The sequence below is a fragment of the Oenanthe melanoleuca genome, chromosome 4 (genome assembly GCF_029582105.1).
Source record: "Oenanthe melanoleuca isolate GR-GAL-2019-014 chromosome 4, OMel1.0, whole genome shotgun sequence".
Classification (NCBI taxonomy): domain Eukaryota; kingdom Metazoa; phylum Chordata; class Aves; order Passeriformes; family Muscicapidae; genus Oenanthe; species Oenanthe melanoleuca.
In genome coordinates, this window is record NC_079337.1 from 1,721,447 (window position 1) to 1,739,650 (window position 18,204).

An 18,204-nucleotide genomic window follows, 5' to 3' on the forward strand; every position below is an offset into this window, starting at 1 on the left:
CGCCGAGCAGAGCCACGGGCTGGCGCTCCCCCGCCGCCCGCTCCGCCCCGCCCCGGCCCTCCCCGGCCCGCCCCGGCCCCGCCCGGCCGAGATCGGCGGCGGCGGCAGCGCGGGGGGCGCCGGGGGGTTCGCGGCCCTCACGGCCGCGGGACTACAACACCCACAGTGCCCCGCGGCCGCCGCAGCACTGCGCGTGCGCGTCACCTCGGGTAACCCGAGCTGAGACGGGGGTGGGGGCGCCCTGGGTGACGTATCCGCGGCGCGACGCGGCTTGACGCAAAATGTGCGCGCAGCAGCGCGGGTTCCGTGAGGGAGGCCGGGCGCTCCCAGGTACCGGGCGCGGAGCGGCCGCGGCGGCGGAACGAGCCCGCCCAGAGCCCCTGGGCTGCGCTGGGGGCACGCGGGGACAGCGGGTGAAGCCGTGAGGGCACTGGGGGGGATGCGGGGAGCACTGGGGACAGTGGGGAGCACAGGGAAGTAGCCGCTCCGAGGGCGGCCTGCCCGGCGCTGAGGGTGCTCTCTCCTGTGGCCTTAAGGCGTGTTACCCGTTGTGTGAGGGCTTGTTGGCGGCTCCGTGTCCCCTGCCGGTTCTCCCGTGGGCTCCCGGGCTGGATGGCCGCTGACCGCTGGGTGCTGAGCGATCCCGCGTTCCGGCTGGCGGCCTGGCTCTGGGCAGGTGGGCGATGCTGTGGTGGGACGTGGTGCGCGGTGTGTGTGGGTACCAAAGGTGCTCTGGAACTTCGTGCTGGTTTTGGGGGCTGTGGGTGCTGCAGGGTGTCCTTTATTTCTGCTCCTGGCAGTCCCAATCCAAAGAACTTAGTGGCTGTAAAGCAGAGCTCTTGCCATGTCTCTGTTTTAGTGTTAAAATCCTTGTTCTAGTTGAAATGGAGGGGGCAGTTGGTTGTGCTTCTGCATGCCAAGGGAAGTCTGCTTAGCTTTGGGAATCAATAAAAAATCAAAAGCTTTCAATGTTGTTATTTTAGCCCTGATGATAGTGACAGCTCATCTCCACGTGAGCGCTGACTGTTCTAATTTCCTGTTCTTCTTATTATTAATGCAGAAATGACAGAGATGTGTCAAAAATGGATGTGGTAACTGCTGGCCTGCAGGGTAAGTATCCCCAGTGGATGCTTACAGAGAGCCAGGAGGGAGCTTCTTTGGGCCATAAAAAGGTATGTCATGGCTCAGGGATGCTTTGCAGGCTGCATAATAACCCAGCTCTGGAGAATGTGCTTTTAGTTAGGCCTGTGATTAGTTGGTTAGTAAATGGTTAGTAGCTTGGGTATTAAAAATTACCAGGTGAAACAACAATAACTTTTATGTTTTATTCACTGAGTGCTCAGAGCTCAGTAGAGAAGTTTGGGGTGGAACTCAGATGTTTTTATCAAGGGGAGCCTGGCTGGGATGGATGTCCCTGGTGAGGACAGGAATGGTAGGTAACCAGATCTCTCCCAAATGCTGTTTGGCAGAAGCCTGGTGCCCAGAGGAGTGTTCTGGAGGATGGGCTGCCATTCCTGGAGTTCTGTGGCTCTGTTGTTTATAGCTATGAAGCCAGTGACTGCTCTCTTCTTGCAGAAGATATCAGGTAACAGCTCATATTCAGTTTTTTTATTCTTTCCTTTCAGTGCTCCTTTCTTTTTGGGAGGGTCTCAGCTTTTGGGAGGGTTTCCCATTTGGCCTTGTTGGTGGGAGATGCCATTGCTGAACCTTTCAAAGCAGGAGCTCAGGATGCTCCAATGCAGATTGATTACCTTGCACAGAATGGATAATTCCATGAGCTTCAGAGAAAAATTAATTCCTAACTTGGGACTGTATGTTTAAAGAAAACAGTAAATTCATGCTGCAAATACATGATTATTTTTCCCTTTTTTGTGTAGCACAGCTCATGTTGCTGGGGGGAAAAATTCTGTGTAAAGCTTCCAGTGCTGTGGGATAAATAAAGGACTGTTTTCCAAGGGATCATGGGGTGAATCAAGAACAGCCTTTCAAAGCAATAAAAACTATTCCATCATTTTTTGCCTCTGGTTCTCCTTAGGAGTCATGTTGAGCCAGGGAAGAAGGGAGTGGTGTGGGAAAGGTGTTTTAAGATTGTTTTATTTCCCATTATCCTACTCTGAGTTCATTGGTAGGAAATCAGTTCATTTTGATGTGTTTGCTTTGCCCATGCTGGAAGTTGCTGTGTGTTCTCTCCCTGTCCTTCTCTGCACCCACAACCTGCAGCTATTTATAAACAATGTGCTGGCATTTCCACACAGATCTGCAGAGTTCTGAAGCATTTCAGGTGGCTCTGGGGAACAGCACAAAGGGGTCTGTGCTGTGAAGTGGTTTCTGTGCCCCTCTCATGTTCGTGTGGAGTGACTTAAGGGTGGTGTTTTAAATGCAGATAGAACAGCAGATAAATGTGAGGGGGATCTCTTCCTTTCCAGGCAGAGTTTATCAGATGGGGCTGCTGTTGGATTTGACATTGAATGGCCACCATCATACACGAAAGGGAAGATGTCCAAAACAGCTGTAATCCAGATGTGTGTCACTGAGGACAAGTGCTACTTGTTCCACATCTCCTCCATGGCAGGTACTGTACTTCCTCTCTTACCTAGGGTGTGATCTGCTCACTATTTCTTGTGGTTAGGTTTGAACTTAAGCCTTGAGCAGTGGCTGATATCCATCCCTTTTCTCCCCTTTCCCACCTATAATCAAGGGATTTATTCTTTGAGTGATGCCTATATATTAAGACAATCTTAGCTTGCCACATGTACTTGAAAACAGGATATGGGCTCTGAACAGAGGAGAGGAGTCTTGCTTGTGGATTATTTTTCTGTCTGGGAGAGAATATTTTATTCCAATTTTAAAAACTTAATTCCCTGCTCCTATAACGAGTTTTCTGTTTAGTGCCAAAATAAACAATGAACCTAAATAGAGCAGGCTGTGGGTTTTTTGTGTTTTGTTTCTTTTAATTTGGCTTCAACAAAAAGCCTCAAAAATGATGGTTCTTGTGCTCTCTATTCCCAATACCTGCATTATATGACATCAGCTTTGGGAAAGAATACTGGGTACCTGGTGTGATGCAGCTGTGGGAGAGAAGGGGGTGTGCTTAGCAGAGGCTCAATTCATTATGGATGTGAATAAAAGCTTCCAAATAGGGAAAACATGGATGAGGGAAGGAGATGGCAATTTTATAACCTTTGGTTTAAAATGTGAGATTGAAACTATGCCTGTGAGAGGTTTCTGATTTCCCTGGGGGACTCGTGCTGAGGTATAATAGCGATAATTTTAATGTTGGTGTTCAATCCTTTGTCATTTAGAGCAAATGGGGTGGAAAATTTAATTGCTGGAGGCTATTCCATCAGGGAGGCTCGAGAGCACAAAGGAAAATGATGTGAGGAGAGGAAGCTGAGGGAGGAAGGGCCATAAAGAGCTGGAGTGCTTTTGATGGTGGCAGGGGAGATGTTTGTGTGCCAGTGCTGAGTGTGGCTGCACGTGGGCTGCTGTGCTACAGCACAAGGGGGTGTTTGCCTCTGGATGCTTTTCCAAAATGCCTCTTCTTGCCAAGGGAAGGTGCACTTTGAGCTGAGTGACTTGTGCAGGAGCCAGAGCCAATTTCTGCTTATTATGGCAACAGATATGATCTGCAGAAGTGCTGGCCAGATCACAATATAAAGTAGCAAATCCTGGCAGAAATACTTTCTCCTGCAGGAGGAATTGAGCATTCTTGGACTGTGTATAAATGACAAAACCACATTTATTTATTTTTTGGGAAGATTGTTCATAATTTTCCATTTTTTAGTATTATTTAGATTTCCTTACAGATTTCTTAAAATGTGACCTGTTTCTCAGATTGTAGCTTTTGCACAGTCTTCAACTTAGACTTTTTGGTTTTTGCTAGTCACTTTTCTAGCTATGGGGTGGTGGAAATGGGGCACAAGTCTTTCACTGGGGGGTGCCCATCCTTCAAGGTTTTAATGATTATTCCCTTAGGTGAAAATCCTGTGTAAAACAAACCAGCTGAGTATGTTGCAGGCTTTTATTTGACTGAGATCTTTCCCCTTTGTGGGGGATTTTCCATGTTTTTCCTATGGCTCACATGCTTTGGAAATGCTGTACTTTGTCTGCACCTACCAGCACCAGGTTCATAATATCTCTGGGGGGTTTTAACCAGTTATTTTTTAATGCCTTGGGGTGGATCTGCATTTTCCCAGTCCACAGTACAGCTGAATGTGGCTGTAGCTGCAAATGTACCTGTACAGTGGCAGTCATCAAAGGGCAGAGATAATTGTGCAACAATAAAATCAGTGATGGCAAGTGTTGGTTGAAGTACATAAATACATATTGCAGGACTGAGAAAAGGTGATGTTTGTAGTGAAGCCCAAGGCAGATAAGCACTGTGTGCCTGTGCAGTTCTGTGTGTTTGCAGGTACTAGATTTGCACTTGAGACTAATTCAGGGTATCCAGCTGTGGGGTCCTGAAGGTATGGATTTAAATAAGATGCTCTGAATTTTAAATGGGAGCAAACACACAGGGGAGGAAAAGGCTGTTACTGTTCAAGGATGAAGTGTCTGTGGCTGTTCTTCCTGTAGAAAATAAGATGAGAAGGCTGCTTGCTTTAATTCAGTCCTGTAAGCTTGAAAATACCCTTTGATCCAGGATTGCTGTGCCATCAGTTTGGGAGAAATCAGAATATAATACCCAATATCTGTGTGCATCTTTAATCATTGTGGGTTTTTGCTTGCTGACAGGACTGACATGTTTGGGCTTGGCACAGCATCTGGTTGGTGAATTCTGTTTTCCAAATGCTGTTGTTGGAGCAGCCCAGCCTTAGCTGTGAGTGTGTCTCCAGAGAATCTGTGCTTCTGATGATTTCCCATGCTTATGGTTTAAACTGTTGCCCAGAAATGTGAAATAGCAAAAACTGTGAAGAAATTATGTGGGAAATGGTAAAATAATATTTGATTTCATGTAATAAACACAGAATTTTCAGAATTAAAGTATCTTTTCCAGTGAGGGGTTGCTTTTTTTGTTGTGTGATTTAACAATCAGAAAGACAAGGTTTTGGGGTTTTTTTTTTCCATTTGGTTTGTTTTCAGGTACAGGATGATTTTTTTATTCCAAGTATTTCCTTCTTGCCTGTCTGCAGATGATCCATCACAACCAGTTGAAGTTTTCAGTCATTCCAGAGAGAAATCAAATAAATAGAGGAGCTTTGGTGGCTTTTCCTTTAAAAGCAGAGGGTTTTGCAGATGGCCTTTGTGCTTGGATTTTGTCATTTCCATTAGACTTTCTGGCATCTTCTAGTATTTAGTTTCTCATGTTTGGGCTTAATCTATTTTAGGTTTTCCCAAGGGACTCAAAAGGCTGCTCGAAGATGAAACAATTAAAAAGGTTGGCGTAGGAATTGAGGGAGATCAATGGAAGCTGATGAGTGACTTTGAAATCAAACTGAAGAGCTTTGTGGAGCTGGCTGACGTTGCTAATGAGAAAGTAAAACTTAAAACCTTTTTGTGTGTGGGAGGGAATCTTGTTATGGTGCTGTTCAAAAGGAGGCTTCCTTGTCGTGGTTGGAGTTCTATTCCAATAGCAAACGTGTTCTGTGGAATAAAGCAGAGATCTATTGTAACTTACTTAGAAACTGTTAAACAACATCTCTCCAAGCCTGCAGAACTAAGAACTGTCCTTCAGTGACCACTTTTTAATCAACATTTGTCCCCTCTAAGGTCTGTTCACTTTTAGTATTTACAAGATGTACCTTTTGAATTCAGCTCCAAGTGCTTTTTCCTTTAATCCTCAGTGATGTAAATGGCCAGACTGTTCTGCTGGCAGTGCTGCCACTGTCCCAGCAATGGCTGAACTTTATAAACAGGGTACAAGAAGGCTACTATGGCTTGCTGGGTGCTCGAGGGAGGCATCAAGGTCTTCCTTGAAGTCCTCCCTGCAGAGATGTTTGTGCCACACAGTGTGGAGCTGTAGAAATACCTCAATCCCTGTGATTCTCATCCTGGTGTCACCTCAGCTCTCCTGTGGGTGCTATTGCCAGCACCTAGTGAGCTCTTGTTCACAAGTTGTGCTGCATTTGGCACACCCAGAATTTCAGTTCTGTGTCAGAATGTTTGATGCAGGGACACCTGTGCTGTCTTTTTAGGGAAAGGAGCCAAAGGTTCATTGCTTTCCAAATCCTCCTTATTTCTAGCATGTCCCTTAAAGCTTTTATTTCTGTGTGCACCAGGGGTTTCCTTACCTGTGCTTGGTCTCTCCATGCTTTTCTCATTCCTTCTGTGATGCAGCACCAACATTTGGAGCAGTTCTTTTCATAGGAGCCACTTCAGAGTCTGGCTTCCTAGTGGATTGGAAATGATACACATTAACTGTTTTACTCTCACAATAAGAGGAGCTGTTACTTCTCAAAATTGGAGTTTCCTCAGTCACCCCCCCCTTTTTTTTTATTTTTTATTTTATTTATTTTTTTTTAAATCCTGTCATTCGAGTCGGGATAATTTGTTCTGAGGATGATCTCTCTGATAGCAGCTTAAAAGTCTTCTGCTAAAGAGAAAACAAACCAAAAATAAACTTGAAAGAGAACAAAAGAACAGGGTTATATATAATGGCACAATGGGAGGGGAAGGGCTGAGGGAGCCTAAAAAGAACAGTTGGGGGAGCCTAAAAAGAGCAGGTTTTTTTATACCAGACTCAAGGCAGTGAGCTGCTAATACTGCACTGCTGCTGTGCATGGTAGGGCACGTTTTCCAAGCTGGAATAGCAGCAGGCCTGGATCCTTGGGCTCTGAAGCCAAGTTTCCCAGACTGGCTCTGGAGACAGCAGCGTGCAGCCACTGTGGTTGACAGGGGACTGCCAAGGCAATTGGAGGCAGCAGTGTGGTGAGGTGGCTTTTGGAGGCTTGGGATGAGCTGCTTCCCAGCACTCAGAGCAGTGCTCAGCCTGTGCTAGAGCTCTGCTCTTCTGCTTTGTCCAATGCTCACAGGCAGGCTTTAATATTCCTGTGTTTATATCAGACAAATCCCTGGTGCTTGATACTGAGTTTTTCTAATTAGAAAGGCAAATAACAGGAAAATCCTGGAGGAGAGAGGGGGTGCTGTTTAGGTCCAGGGCTTTTATTTTATCAACCCAGAGGTTGCTTTGTACAGATAATTAATATTTTTGAGTGTGACAGCACTGAGAAGAGTTACTGCTTTGAAAAACTAAATATGTTTTGACTAACCCAGAGCTCTTTGCTTCTAACAAGGGATTGATTACACTTTGCTCTTTTTGGGGAGGTGCAGGTGCTTTCCTTTGTAAACAAATCCTCTTCTTTTGGTGTTTTGTTTGGCTTTTTTTCCCCAGCTGAAGTGTAAGGAGACATGGAGTCTGAATGGGCTGGTGAAGCACCTTTTTGGCAGGCAGCTGTTGAAGGATCCGTCTGTCCGCTGCAGCAGCTGGGAGAAGTTTCCACTCAACGAGGAGCAGAAGCTCTATGCAGCCACTGATGCCTATGTATGTACCACAGGGGATCACCATTCCAGCCTCTGGGAGTAAATCCCTGCTCCAGTGTGCTGGAGCTGCTGGTTATTTCTTTAGTCCCTCGTCTGCAGGTGTTCACTGTAGCTTGCTACCACTTTTGGATGTATTTCCTGCTGGTTTTGTCATCTTCCTTAGCTGCTAATGAACCCAGATCTTGTCAAATATAGCATGGGAGGTGAAATTCAAAAGCACATTGAAGAAACACAGTCTTCACTGGTGGCTGATACAGGAGAACCATAATATGGACTGTCAGGAAGAGTTCAGTTGCATAGGAGTTTTGTGTTTCTCCAGAAGTCCCTGTTTTTTCAGTATTTTGGATGAATTTTGGTTTATCTGCAGTTCTGTGAAGGGTTTTACCAATATGCCACCTGCTTTCTGGGAGAAAATCATTCCTTATGGCAAGAAAAAATCCTTCAGTCTCTTTTTTCTTGGCTTAGAGGAGGGGCAGTGGGACAATGGTTTCTTTTCTGACTTCTGGTTTAGTTAAAAGTTCAACTGTGGAGGATTTAGCACCTGTGAAGACCCAAAACAATAAGGAAAACATTTTAAATTTCTTTGTGCCTGGTTCAGTTTTTGTAGCCATTTTTTTTCCAGGCAGTACATCTTTCCCACTATGCTGTGTTCACCTGGCCTGCCTTTTGGAGCCTCCCAGGAAAACATGAGGGAGTAACTTGTTTCTTTTTCAACGTGTGTAGCCTAATTAGCACATTGCTGGCTTTGGGCTGTGTTTTTCTGTTAGAACTCATTATTCATACCAAGGGAAATGCTAAACACACTGAATCCATCTTGGTAGGTTTGTAGCTCTTCTCCTGGAGCACAGCATGAAATCTGAATGAGGTGAGCAGATGGTGGGACTGGGGGCTGAGTACTGGGAGCTTTCTGTGTGCAGTGAGCTTGCTGAGATTACCCTCGCTGGGATCTGTGTAAGAGTATCCATTCCAGAGGAAGTCCCAAGTCAGCATTTGGCCCTTAGTGCAGCTTTCTGTAACACACAACCTGGTCCTGATGGACAGTGAGTCAGGGTAGTCATTACTATGATGTGATTCCATATTCCAGTTTGGAATTCTGCTGGTCACACTCTGTTGGTGCCATGCTTTGCTTCATTAACTCCTGATTAATTTTTGTTGTTGTTTTTTCTCTGAGGAGTGCTGAGTACTAATTATTTCTTTTCTCTCCTAGGCTGGCTACATTGTTTATGAAAAACTGAAAAATATGAATAAGAGTGACCAGAAATTATTTAGCGTGAGGAAAGGTAAGTTGTCCATCCAGGCATGAGGAATTTATTCCATGTACAATTGTATATTCTATTTCCCAGCAGGTGTTTTAGTAGTATCAGGTTTTCTTTGGCTTCTTGGTGATTCCAAAAGACTTGCAGAGGGAGCAGATAGTAAAAGATCTTGGATGCCCAGGGTAGCCACACTCTGTGACTGTTTTCCATGGGATGTGGGAAGGCACTCTTAGGATGTTTGTTTGTGTTTGTCTCTGCTATACACAGGGATGGGAAGAATTCCTGCTGTCATCCCAGTTTGTTTATGGAAACACTTCAGTGAGTTAATTTCAGCACTGCTCATGCAGGGACAAATCCCTAATTTAAGATGGAATAGGGCCACAAAACACACCACTTTAGGAAGTCATGTTTTTAGTGAGGCATATCAATAGGACCCAAATGTTTTAGAGCAGCTTAACATTATTTACTTCATCACAGGAGAATTTACAATCTCAGCTCTTGTTCAGTTCTGTGTTTCATAAAGAAGATATTACAGGTACCTTAAGGCTGAAAAAGAGGGGTGGTGAGAGGTTTTCCTTTTTGTTTTGGCTGAATGTTACTTTTCTGTCAAAGGCTGAAGTGGCAGTGCTATCCCCTTGATACGAGGTGCAGGATTTAGCCTTGGTTTAGTCAGCATGTCCTTGTTAGCAGCTCTTTTCTGGGAGCTGGAGGGAAGCTGGCAGGGATGGCTTTGTAGCAGTCCTGTTGTGTACCTGTTTTCCCTGAGCTTGTGTAATGGAAGAGAGGCAATGCTGGTATACTTGGAAGCTTGGCCTGATTCTCTATACTTGATTTTTAAGCCCTGGAAAATGCTGTTTTATCAGCTGTGGATCTTGTAGGAATGCAGTCACAGGAATGTGAGTTCTTTAGGTAGAGGTATTAGACCCCAATTATTACCAAATAACCAAGTCTTGCACTTGTTACAGATGCCACATCTGAGGGTGTGAAGGAGCACTTGGCTTCTCTGGCTGAAGAGATAACAGACCTGGCTTCTCACATCCCTGACTCTTCTGGACAGCTGGAAAATTTCCAGAGGTCAGTCTTTTGCTGACTTGTCTCTACCTCCACAATCAGTGTTTTGCTTTTAATCTCTGAGGTCCCACACAACAAAGTACTTGTTTGAACAGACATCTGCTATCTGTTTGTTGTCTTCCAAGAAACTGTATTTTTTATACACAAGAATATGTGTTTTCCCTGGTCTAATTGCAACAGATTTGACACTGAACTTGGCTGAGTTTTGTTCCGAAGTGGAGTAACTGCCTCTGTGATTTTGTTTTACCTTCTTTGCTTTTACCTCCTAGGGCTGCAGAAATACTAGCTGAGATATCAGAGAACATCAGTGCCTTAAAATCCATCCTGTCGGGCTCAGGTTCCCCTTCTGGACTGGAGAGGAGCTGTGGTGCAAATGCAACACTATTGGAAGCCAAGTCAGCAAATGTCAAAGCACAAAAAGCAGAATGTGCTGAGCAACCTGAAGGTGACCTCAACATCTGCTCTGATGCTACACTGAATGCTCTCTGGGAGGAGGAAATGGGGGGAGAGGAGGCACAGAGAGGTGACAGTGCTCTGGAAAATGGGGCTCCAGCAGCCAGATTTGCAGACCAGGAGGACAGAGATGACTTCATGTCCCTGGACATTAGCGAGCAAGAGCTTCAGGTCTTGGAACGTCAGGCTGCAAAGGAATTGGTCAATGAAGTTGCACCTGAGGTAATGAGAACTTGTTAAGTTCTAGTATTTCTTTCAGATATTGTTTTTAGTGAACAGGCCTCAGAGCTGAATGTTGAGCTTAATTAGCTCTGGTAAGAACTTAAAGCATACAGAGAAGTGGCTTATAGGAGGTACAAAAGGTTGGAAGGCTGAGGGTAAAATAGAAATTACTTTGCTTCTAAGAGAATGGTGTTGATTTTGTAGGAGGCATGTTCCACAGACAATGAACAAAATGTGTCCTGTGTCATTGAGAGTGATGAAGAGCTGGAAATGGAGATGCTGAAAGTGAGTGCCTCAGGCTTTATTTTTCAATTTTTTTCCTAATGATGCTGCTGAGGGATCACAGTGGAGTGGAGCACAGTTAAGGGGAGGGAATGTGAAGCAAAATGGTGCTGCTTACAGAAGATGGATAGAATAAACCCTTGGATACTTAAGGAATTCAGTTTGCTGGTTATCATTTGCCTTGTGTGTCATCTTTACTACACCAGCTTGGAGTTGATCTACCTACTAGATTTAAGTTGTTATAACTACATTAAAACCTGTTCCCATATCATATTACCTTGGATGGCATTTTAGCCACCCTTCCATGCTCCAAAATAACTTTTTCTTCTTAATTTCTCAGTCTCTGAAAGATGTAGATGGTTGTGAAGGAGTTTCACCTGAGGGAGAGTCCAGTAAAGCCTGGAAAACTGACACAGAAGTGGATGTAACACCAGATGGTGATGAAGATGAAGGCATTGAGGAAGAGGAGGAAGAATATTTTGGTATGGTTTTTTTTTTAAAAATCTTAGTGCATGATGAAATATATTTTTCAAGATCACTGTCTGTAGAAGCAGCCATGGAAGCACAGTGACTTTTTAGGGGTTGGTTTCTTAAACCAGGAACATGAAGCTCACCTGGCTTTCTAAGGGGAGCTTGGTATGTGCAAAGGTGTGCTTGACAAAAGAGAGTGAAGTTCTGCCATGATCAGCTGATGTCTGCTTCATGGGAGTAAAACCTGTGTGGGGGCCCTGCAGAGCCAAGGGGATCTGCTCAGAACACAGCATGGGGGAGGTGACACCTGCCCTGTCTGCCTGTGTTCTTCTGCTGTTGCATGGCAGAATTCTGAAGAAATTCTGCCTTGGGGGTGATTGTAACTTGCTTGGGGTTGTCCCTTTGTTGAGAAATCAAGTGGGGAAAAGCAGCTGAGATGTGAGGAGAAGCACACCTTGACTTGTTTGGATGATCCTGTTCCAGATGATGCAGTTATGCATTATAGTCCTACTGCTTTATCTCATTAATCAAGCCATATGTTCTTCTCCTCTTGCAGGGTCTCTGAGGAGCCTCTTTGCTTTTTCAGTCCTTCATTCTAGCCTGTAAATACCTGGAGTTTGATGTCTCTCTTTTCATGGAATTGCCCATATTCTAACCCCTGGGCGTCACGAACCATGAGCAGACTGTTGTTTGTGGAGACAGTGCTTTATCTTTTTAAAATTTAATCCCAAATGAGAGTTTTCTTCTCCTCTCTCCCACTAAAGATCCACTGCTGCCAGAACCTGGAGAAAGCCACATCATGTGTCTGAAGACCTATTTTGGGCATTCTTCATTTAAACCGTGAGCATATTTTTCTCTTGAAATGGACACTGTGTGGAATGTGTTCCTGCCCTTCCTTCAACCTGGATGATGTTTTTATCACTGCTTACTTGAAAAAATGGCAACAAGCAAATCCAGGTTGTCTTGTTCACACTCTCTTGTATTGGAGATAACTGATCCACAAACACTGTGAAAACTGCAGGTATTATTTGTGATGATCTGTGAGTGATTACATCAAGTGCTGCTTGCCTGAGTCCTGTTAGAGATCCCCACTCTGGCACTTGTGGCCCTGCTTGCAGTACTTGGAGTGTCTGAGTGGCTGCAGTGTGCAAAGGCAGCACTCTGAGGCAGCCTCCAGGGTCCCTTTAACCCACAATTCCACAGAATATGCAGTTTCATGCAATTTACTTGCTATCTGTGGTGGCAAAAATCAAGTATTCCCCTTTGTTTAATTTAAAGGGTCCAGTGGAAAGTGATCAATTCTCTTTTGGAAGACAGAAGAGATAATCTTGTTGTCATGGCAACTGGTGAGTTACCATTGTATGCTAAGAAACAATAAAAAGTCATTTCCTTTTTGGGGGAGAGGAGTAAAACAAGTATGGCTTGGTTTTTTTGGGCTCACCAAGGTGCTAGAATTGTCTCTTGTAGCTGCATAGAAAGCATGATGTCCCACTTATGCTTTTTTTTTTTTTTTTTTTTTTTTTTCCTCTCAGGCTATGGAAAAAGCTTGTGCTACCAGTTTCCTCCTGTTTACACTGGACACACTGGAATTGTCATCTGCCCTCTTATCTCCCTGATGGAGGACCAGGTGCTGCAGCTGACGTGAGTAACGTGGTAGCAGCGCCAGGCTGCTGCTGGATTCCCCAGGAGCTCACATGGGTCCTGCCTTGGCCTTTCTGGGTGTTTGCCCCTTGCAGGGCTGTTTGTGTGTCAGCTGCAGGGCCTGTGTTTCTCCAGGAACACACACAGCCTGTGTCAGCAGTCTCAGATCCCTAGATTTGCAAAGGATGGATGCTGGTGAGAGGTTTCTGAAGGCACTTATTTCAGGATTCACAGGCCTTTTGTGTCCAGACCCAAGTGGTGGGGGAGCTGTTTGAGGCTGTCACACTCATGTCAAAGTTTGGTAGGGCTTCCTTTAGGTCTGAGGAGTGACATCTGAACCAAGTACAGCTGGAAGCTGAAGGCAATCCAGATCAAAGCTGCAGCACAGGCTTTCAAGAGGGACAGTGTAGCAGGTCTCCTAATACCTGGCCTCTTCACTTCTTGAGAGATCTGAGGGGGGAACTCGTGGGTGACACCAAATCACTCTGACATGAGTGGTTTTAGGTGTTGTCAGGATAAATCTCTTTGATTTTTAATACCTGATAATGCTTTCTCCACATGTATTCACTTCCTATTGTAAGAGGTATTCACTTCTGACACTTTTTCACTGAAGCTGTGGGACTCATGCTGAGTTGTCTAGTTCATTCCTGCCTTGTCCAACTTGGGAAGAACGAGTCTTTAGTGAAAGAGGGATATGAAGATGTTTTGAAGTGAAGAACATCAATTGTGTGTGGCATTTTCTGCTGCACGTAGTGGCTGTGTGCAGATGAATGGCTGGACAGCCTAAGCTCCTTGATTATTACTCAGCAGGCTGTCTGTGTGTTCAGCTGCTGCTTTGACTTTTCCACTGTTTTCCTCAGTGGAAGGGGTTTATTCACTCCCTTCCCAGTGGGTCATTCATCTTGAGGAGACTGAATTTCTACCAACTGCAGCAGTTTGTCTGTCAGTCTGGCTGCAGTTTGGACTGAGCAGCTGTGGAAATGAAACCAAGGGCTCTGAGACAGTGCAGCAAATCACCAGGAGGTAAAATATGAATCTGTGGAGCTGGTAATTATTATGTCATTAAAAACCAGCCACCTGATTTAAAATTAGCAGATGCAGCATCAGTAGCTCACAAAAGATGGAACAAGGTAAAAAAATGTGGGCTAGCAAGGCTTATATCCAAATGTGAGAAACTGCAGCAGTGAATAGTTAAAGGAAACACATTTAGCATATCCTTTTGGATATTTTATTTGTGAACTTGTGCAAGGAAAGCTTCCTGCTAATCCAGCATGTGCCTTGTGGAGACAGCTGGAGGGGAGGTGGAAGAGTGTTTGGGTGGCAGGAAGAGCCATGCACCACTCTTGCTTTTTCAAAAGGTGTTTCACACAAAGATCCTGGAAGAAAGTAGTCTCTGACCTCACAGCTTGAACTTCCTTTAGAAATGCTGGCACAGGCTGGAAGCTAAAGCTTGGAGAGTGAGTCTGTTCATGACTGTGCTTTTTTATTTCTGCAGAATGACAGGGATTCCAGCCTGTTTCCTTGGTTCAGCTCAGTCAAAACAGGTCAAGGATTCCATCACAGGGTGAGTTTCAGCCAAAGCTTTCTGGTACTCTGGGCTGTGACACAGGGGTGCTGGAGGGGTAGAATGTCTCCCTGCTCCATCATCACTGAAACTCCTGGTTGTGGCCCAGCCCTGGGACCTGGCACTCAGGATATTGTTTGCATTCACTCAGGCTGAGTGTGTGGGAGGCTACAGCCACCCTGCTGTGCCTTTTGGCTAGGGAGATGGAGCTTACTGACTCAGCTGTGTTCTGATTTATACCTGATGTTAGTCAGGTTTTAGACCAATCTCTGTCATCCACACAACAGTCCCCTCTTATTCTAAGGGACTGGCAAATCTGGTTTTCCTTTTCCTGGAATTCCTTGCTTTCCTGTGTTTCTGAAATGTTTTCTATGGTCTCCACTTAATTATTCTTGTTTCCCATCAGAAATCTGTTGTTCTCATCTTGTTTTTCAATGCAGTCATGATTTTATTCAGTTTAATTTTCTGGGCTCTTCTGTGTCAGTGTATTTTTCTCTGGTCTTTCAGGGGTCAGTACAGAGTCATATACATGACTCCAGAGTTTTGTTCAGGAAACTTAAAGTTACTTCAGGACCTTGACCAAACTATTGGTAAGTTGGAGATAAGACTGTGGGTGAGTTGCCAGGATAATTTTGTTTAAGCCTTTTTGATTACTGAAGACATTTTACCTATTTCTTGGTGAGAGTAGTGGCCCCATTCATCACACAAAATCCTGTCACTGATGAAAAAAATTGTATATGAGTGTTTGTTTGAGACAATCAGGCTTTGTATTACAACCCAGAAAATACAACCAATGGCATCTGTAATTCTTAGTTGTGACTGTGATTGAGAAGCAGTGAGTGGGAAAAGGTCCTGTTGGAAATAGCCTGAGATTTTGGATCTCCATGAGGGATGTTGGATGTCTGCAGCTTGGATTGTGGTGGGGGGAGACTATAAAAGCTCTTGGGCCTTTTTTATGGAAGAGGCCTTTAAGCTGGTGCAGCAGAAATCATTCCAGGAACAAAAGCTAAAGCAGTGCTGGTGACTTCTCAGGGAAGCTGGAGCTTGCTGTGCTGTGGTTTTGTGTCCCCCAGGTATCACCCTCATCGCTGTGGATGAAGCCCACTGCATCTCTGAGTGGGGCCACGACTTCAGGAACTCCTTCAGAACTTTAGGCTTGTTAAAGAAGGCTCTGCCATCGGTGAGGTTTGGCTGTATTGGGTTTCTGATACAAGAAAAGGGTTTTGTGTGGTAGTTGGGAAATATCAGCCTTTTAATGTTGTGCTCTGGGTGTACTGACCGTGCTGCTTTGGAGTTGGAGCATCCCTTGCAGTGACTGGGCTTTGTAGATTTTTCCCAGTGTTTAAACAAAGGATTGTCTGAGCTTGGACTACCAGAAATTTAGGAAATTTAAATTCCTTTGGATCCCTGTGCTGAGGAAGATGATGTCCCTAAGCTTCTGGTTTAGTATTGGAAGATTTTGTTTTACCTGACTGAGTGGCTTGTAGAGCATGCCACTGATTTCTAGGCACTACTCAAGCACTTATTGTATAAACTCAGAAATTTAGACCTGAACTTAACATGCTTTTATTGGAAATGTTATCCTATATTCCCTGAATTTGGATAATCACATCAGTGAATTACTGTGGACTCATGGAAGATATATTCAGAATAAAACTTTGTATTTCAAGTGTTGTGTTCCTATCTGCTCTCTCAAGAGCTTTGGTCTAAAACGTTCAAGGAGCTCAATATTAACTATATTTTTCAAATGAGTGAACTTATCCAATGTTAGACACATTAAAGTGCCTGTTTAGGTTCTGTATCACTAGATTCTTGTGGTTTTTGGTGTAAAAAACTGTCAAAGAGAGGTCATGAATGTTATTCTCCCTCTCTTTGCAGGTCCCCATTATTGCTTTAACTGCAACTGCGAGTCCCTCCATTAGAGAGGACATAGTGAAATGCCTGAACCTGAGCAATCCCCAGGTCACCTGCACCAGTTTTGACAGACCTAACCTGTACCTGGAAGTTGGACAGCAAAGTGGAGACATCATTAGGGATTTGAAGCAGTTCCTAACTAGGAAAGGAAGGTAAGGATTTAAGCCTGGTTTTGATCCCTCAGATTTTTTTTTTTTTACAGGCAGGTGGCTTTTTCTGTTCTGTATCTTTACATGTTGTTGTTGTTATTTTCAGCAGTTCTGTGTATGAGTTTGAAGGCCCCACTATCATCTACTGCCCTACAAGAAAGGCCACTGAGCAGGTGGTGTGTGCACTGAATAGACTCAACGTGGCCTGTGGCACCTACCATGCTGGGATGGGGAACAAGCAGAGGAGAGACACTCACCACCGGTTCATGAGGGATGAAATTCAGGTATCTGGGAAACAAAATTCTCTTGGTCCTAGTTTGAATTGCAGAGTTTTTGGCAGAAGAAAATTCTGGAATATCAACCTGTGGTAGCCATGCTTTCTGTCTGCAAATTTGTCTGATGGTCTGTGCTGTTAGGAATACGATTCCTGGCTTATCATTTGAATTTCTGTAGTAATTCTCTTAAAAATGCATGGTATCCAAGGAAAATGGTTGTAGCTGGAACAGGATCACAGATTCTTTGAGCTGCTTCTTTCCTGGGCAGCAGAGATATCCTGGGGCTTCTTGTCTTGCTTTCCATGATCTGTTCTGTGCCTGTTGAAGCAGCTACTTGAAAACACTGCTGCATTTGCCACAGCACATCATCCCTCTCATGGTTATAATCCCATGGCTGTGCTCTGCCCAAACTCGGCCCTGTGGGTCTGAAGCTGTTGTAATTGAGGCTGAATTCTGAGTGAGTGGCAGCAGATCCACACCGAGCGTGTGTGAGTTAAGGCAGGCACGTTTGGGACCAGCTGAAGGCCCGTGGCTCCTGTTGTGCAGTGCGTGGTGGCCACGGTGGCCTTTGGGATGGGCATCAACAAGGCGGATATCCGGCTGGTGATCCACTACGGCGCCCCCAAGGAGATGGAATCCTACTACCAGGAGATGGGCAGAGCCGGGCGCGACGGGCTCCCCGCTGCCTGCCACGTCCTCTGGGCTGCAGCAGACCTCACCTGCAACAGGTAAGGAGCCCTCTTCTCCCCCCTCAGGGCCTTTAGCCACACATCTCTCTGGGCTTGGAAGCACCCCTCTGTCCTCTTCGGTATAATTTTAAAAGTACATGAATAAAGGGCTCTCCTGAGTATGCCCCACGCTCTGAGGATCAAGGTGGTGGAGAAGCAGACAGGACTTGGGTCTGGTTTTAGTAGGGTATTTTTTCTAGCTCTTCCTGGTGAATTAGAGAGCGTTGTCTGGCACGTTTCATTTTTGGTGTGGGACAGGCGAATAGTGGTCAGCATTTAAGGCTCTGCATTTTTTGCTGCTGTCTCAGACGCCTGCTGAACGAGATCAGCAACGAGAAGTTCCGGCTCTACAAGCTGAAGATGTTGGCAAAGATGGAGAAGTACCTGGTGTCCAACAGCTGCAGGAGGAAGTGAGTGCTGGAGCCTGTTTAGTGCTTTGTCACAGCAGGCAGCTTTGGTGAGAGCTGCTGGGACTCAGGCACAGCTGGGGGTTGCAACCAGAAGGCATCTCAGACTCTCAGTGTGTTCTACAAGCACAGAACATTCTATTCTGTATTAATGAGCAGTATCAAAAGTACAACCTTCAGCACATTTATACGTTTCCTTATTTGCTTTTTTAAAAAAAATACTTTTTCTTTTGAGGAATCAAGGCTAAATAATTGGTTCCCCAGTGAATTAATTAATGATGCTGATTTCAAC

At 45.0% G+C, this 18,204-nt stretch overlaps 1 protein-coding gene across 5 annotated transcripts in view; it reads left to right on the forward strand.

Moving 5' to 3' along the window:
• The first annotated feature begins 256 nt into the window (after positions 1-256).
• Positions 257-18,204, forward strand: part of WRN (WRN RecQ like helicase) — a 28,326-nt gene continuing 10,378 nt past the window's right edge. The window contains exons 1-22 of one of the 5 annotated variants that reach the window (XM_056489879.1): positions 261-330; positions 537-676; positions 1,061-1,172; positions 1,470-1,585; positions 2,427-2,572; positions 5,328-5,476; positions 7,331-7,480; positions 8,687-8,759; positions 9,701-9,809; positions 10,076-10,481; positions 10,686-10,766; positions 11,104-11,245; positions 11,999-12,074; positions 12,513-12,580; positions 12,767-12,875; positions 14,371-14,439; positions 14,947-15,029; positions 15,513-15,619; positions 16,318-16,505; positions 16,609-16,786; positions 17,324-17,505; positions 17,814-17,915. In XM_056489879.1, coding sequence (XP_056345854.1) covers positions 1,083-1,172; positions 1,470-1,585; positions 2,427-2,572; positions 5,328-5,476; positions 7,331-7,480; positions 8,687-8,759; positions 9,701-9,809; positions 10,076-10,481; positions 10,686-10,766; positions 11,104-11,245; positions 11,999-12,074; positions 12,513-12,580; positions 12,767-12,875; positions 14,371-14,439; positions 14,947-15,029; positions 15,513-15,619; positions 16,318-16,505; positions 16,609-16,786; positions 17,324-17,505; positions 17,814-17,915 — 2,624 coding nt within the window. In that variant the 5' untranslated portion in view covers positions 261-330; positions 537-676; positions 1,061-1,082. Of the gene's footprint in view, positions 331-536; positions 677-1,060; positions 1,173-1,469; positions 1,586-2,426; positions 2,573-5,327; positions 5,477-7,330; positions 7,481-8,686; positions 8,760-9,700; positions 9,810-10,075; positions 10,482-10,685; positions 10,767-11,103; positions 11,246-11,998; positions 12,075-12,512; positions 12,581-12,766; positions 12,876-14,370; positions 14,440-14,946; positions 15,030-15,512; positions 15,620-16,317; positions 16,506-16,608; positions 16,787-17,323; positions 17,506-17,813; positions 17,916-18,204 lie in introns of those variants that run through there. The other 4 variants (XM_056489881.1, XM_056489880.1, XM_056489882.1 and 1 more) reach the window with 4 other exon arrangements.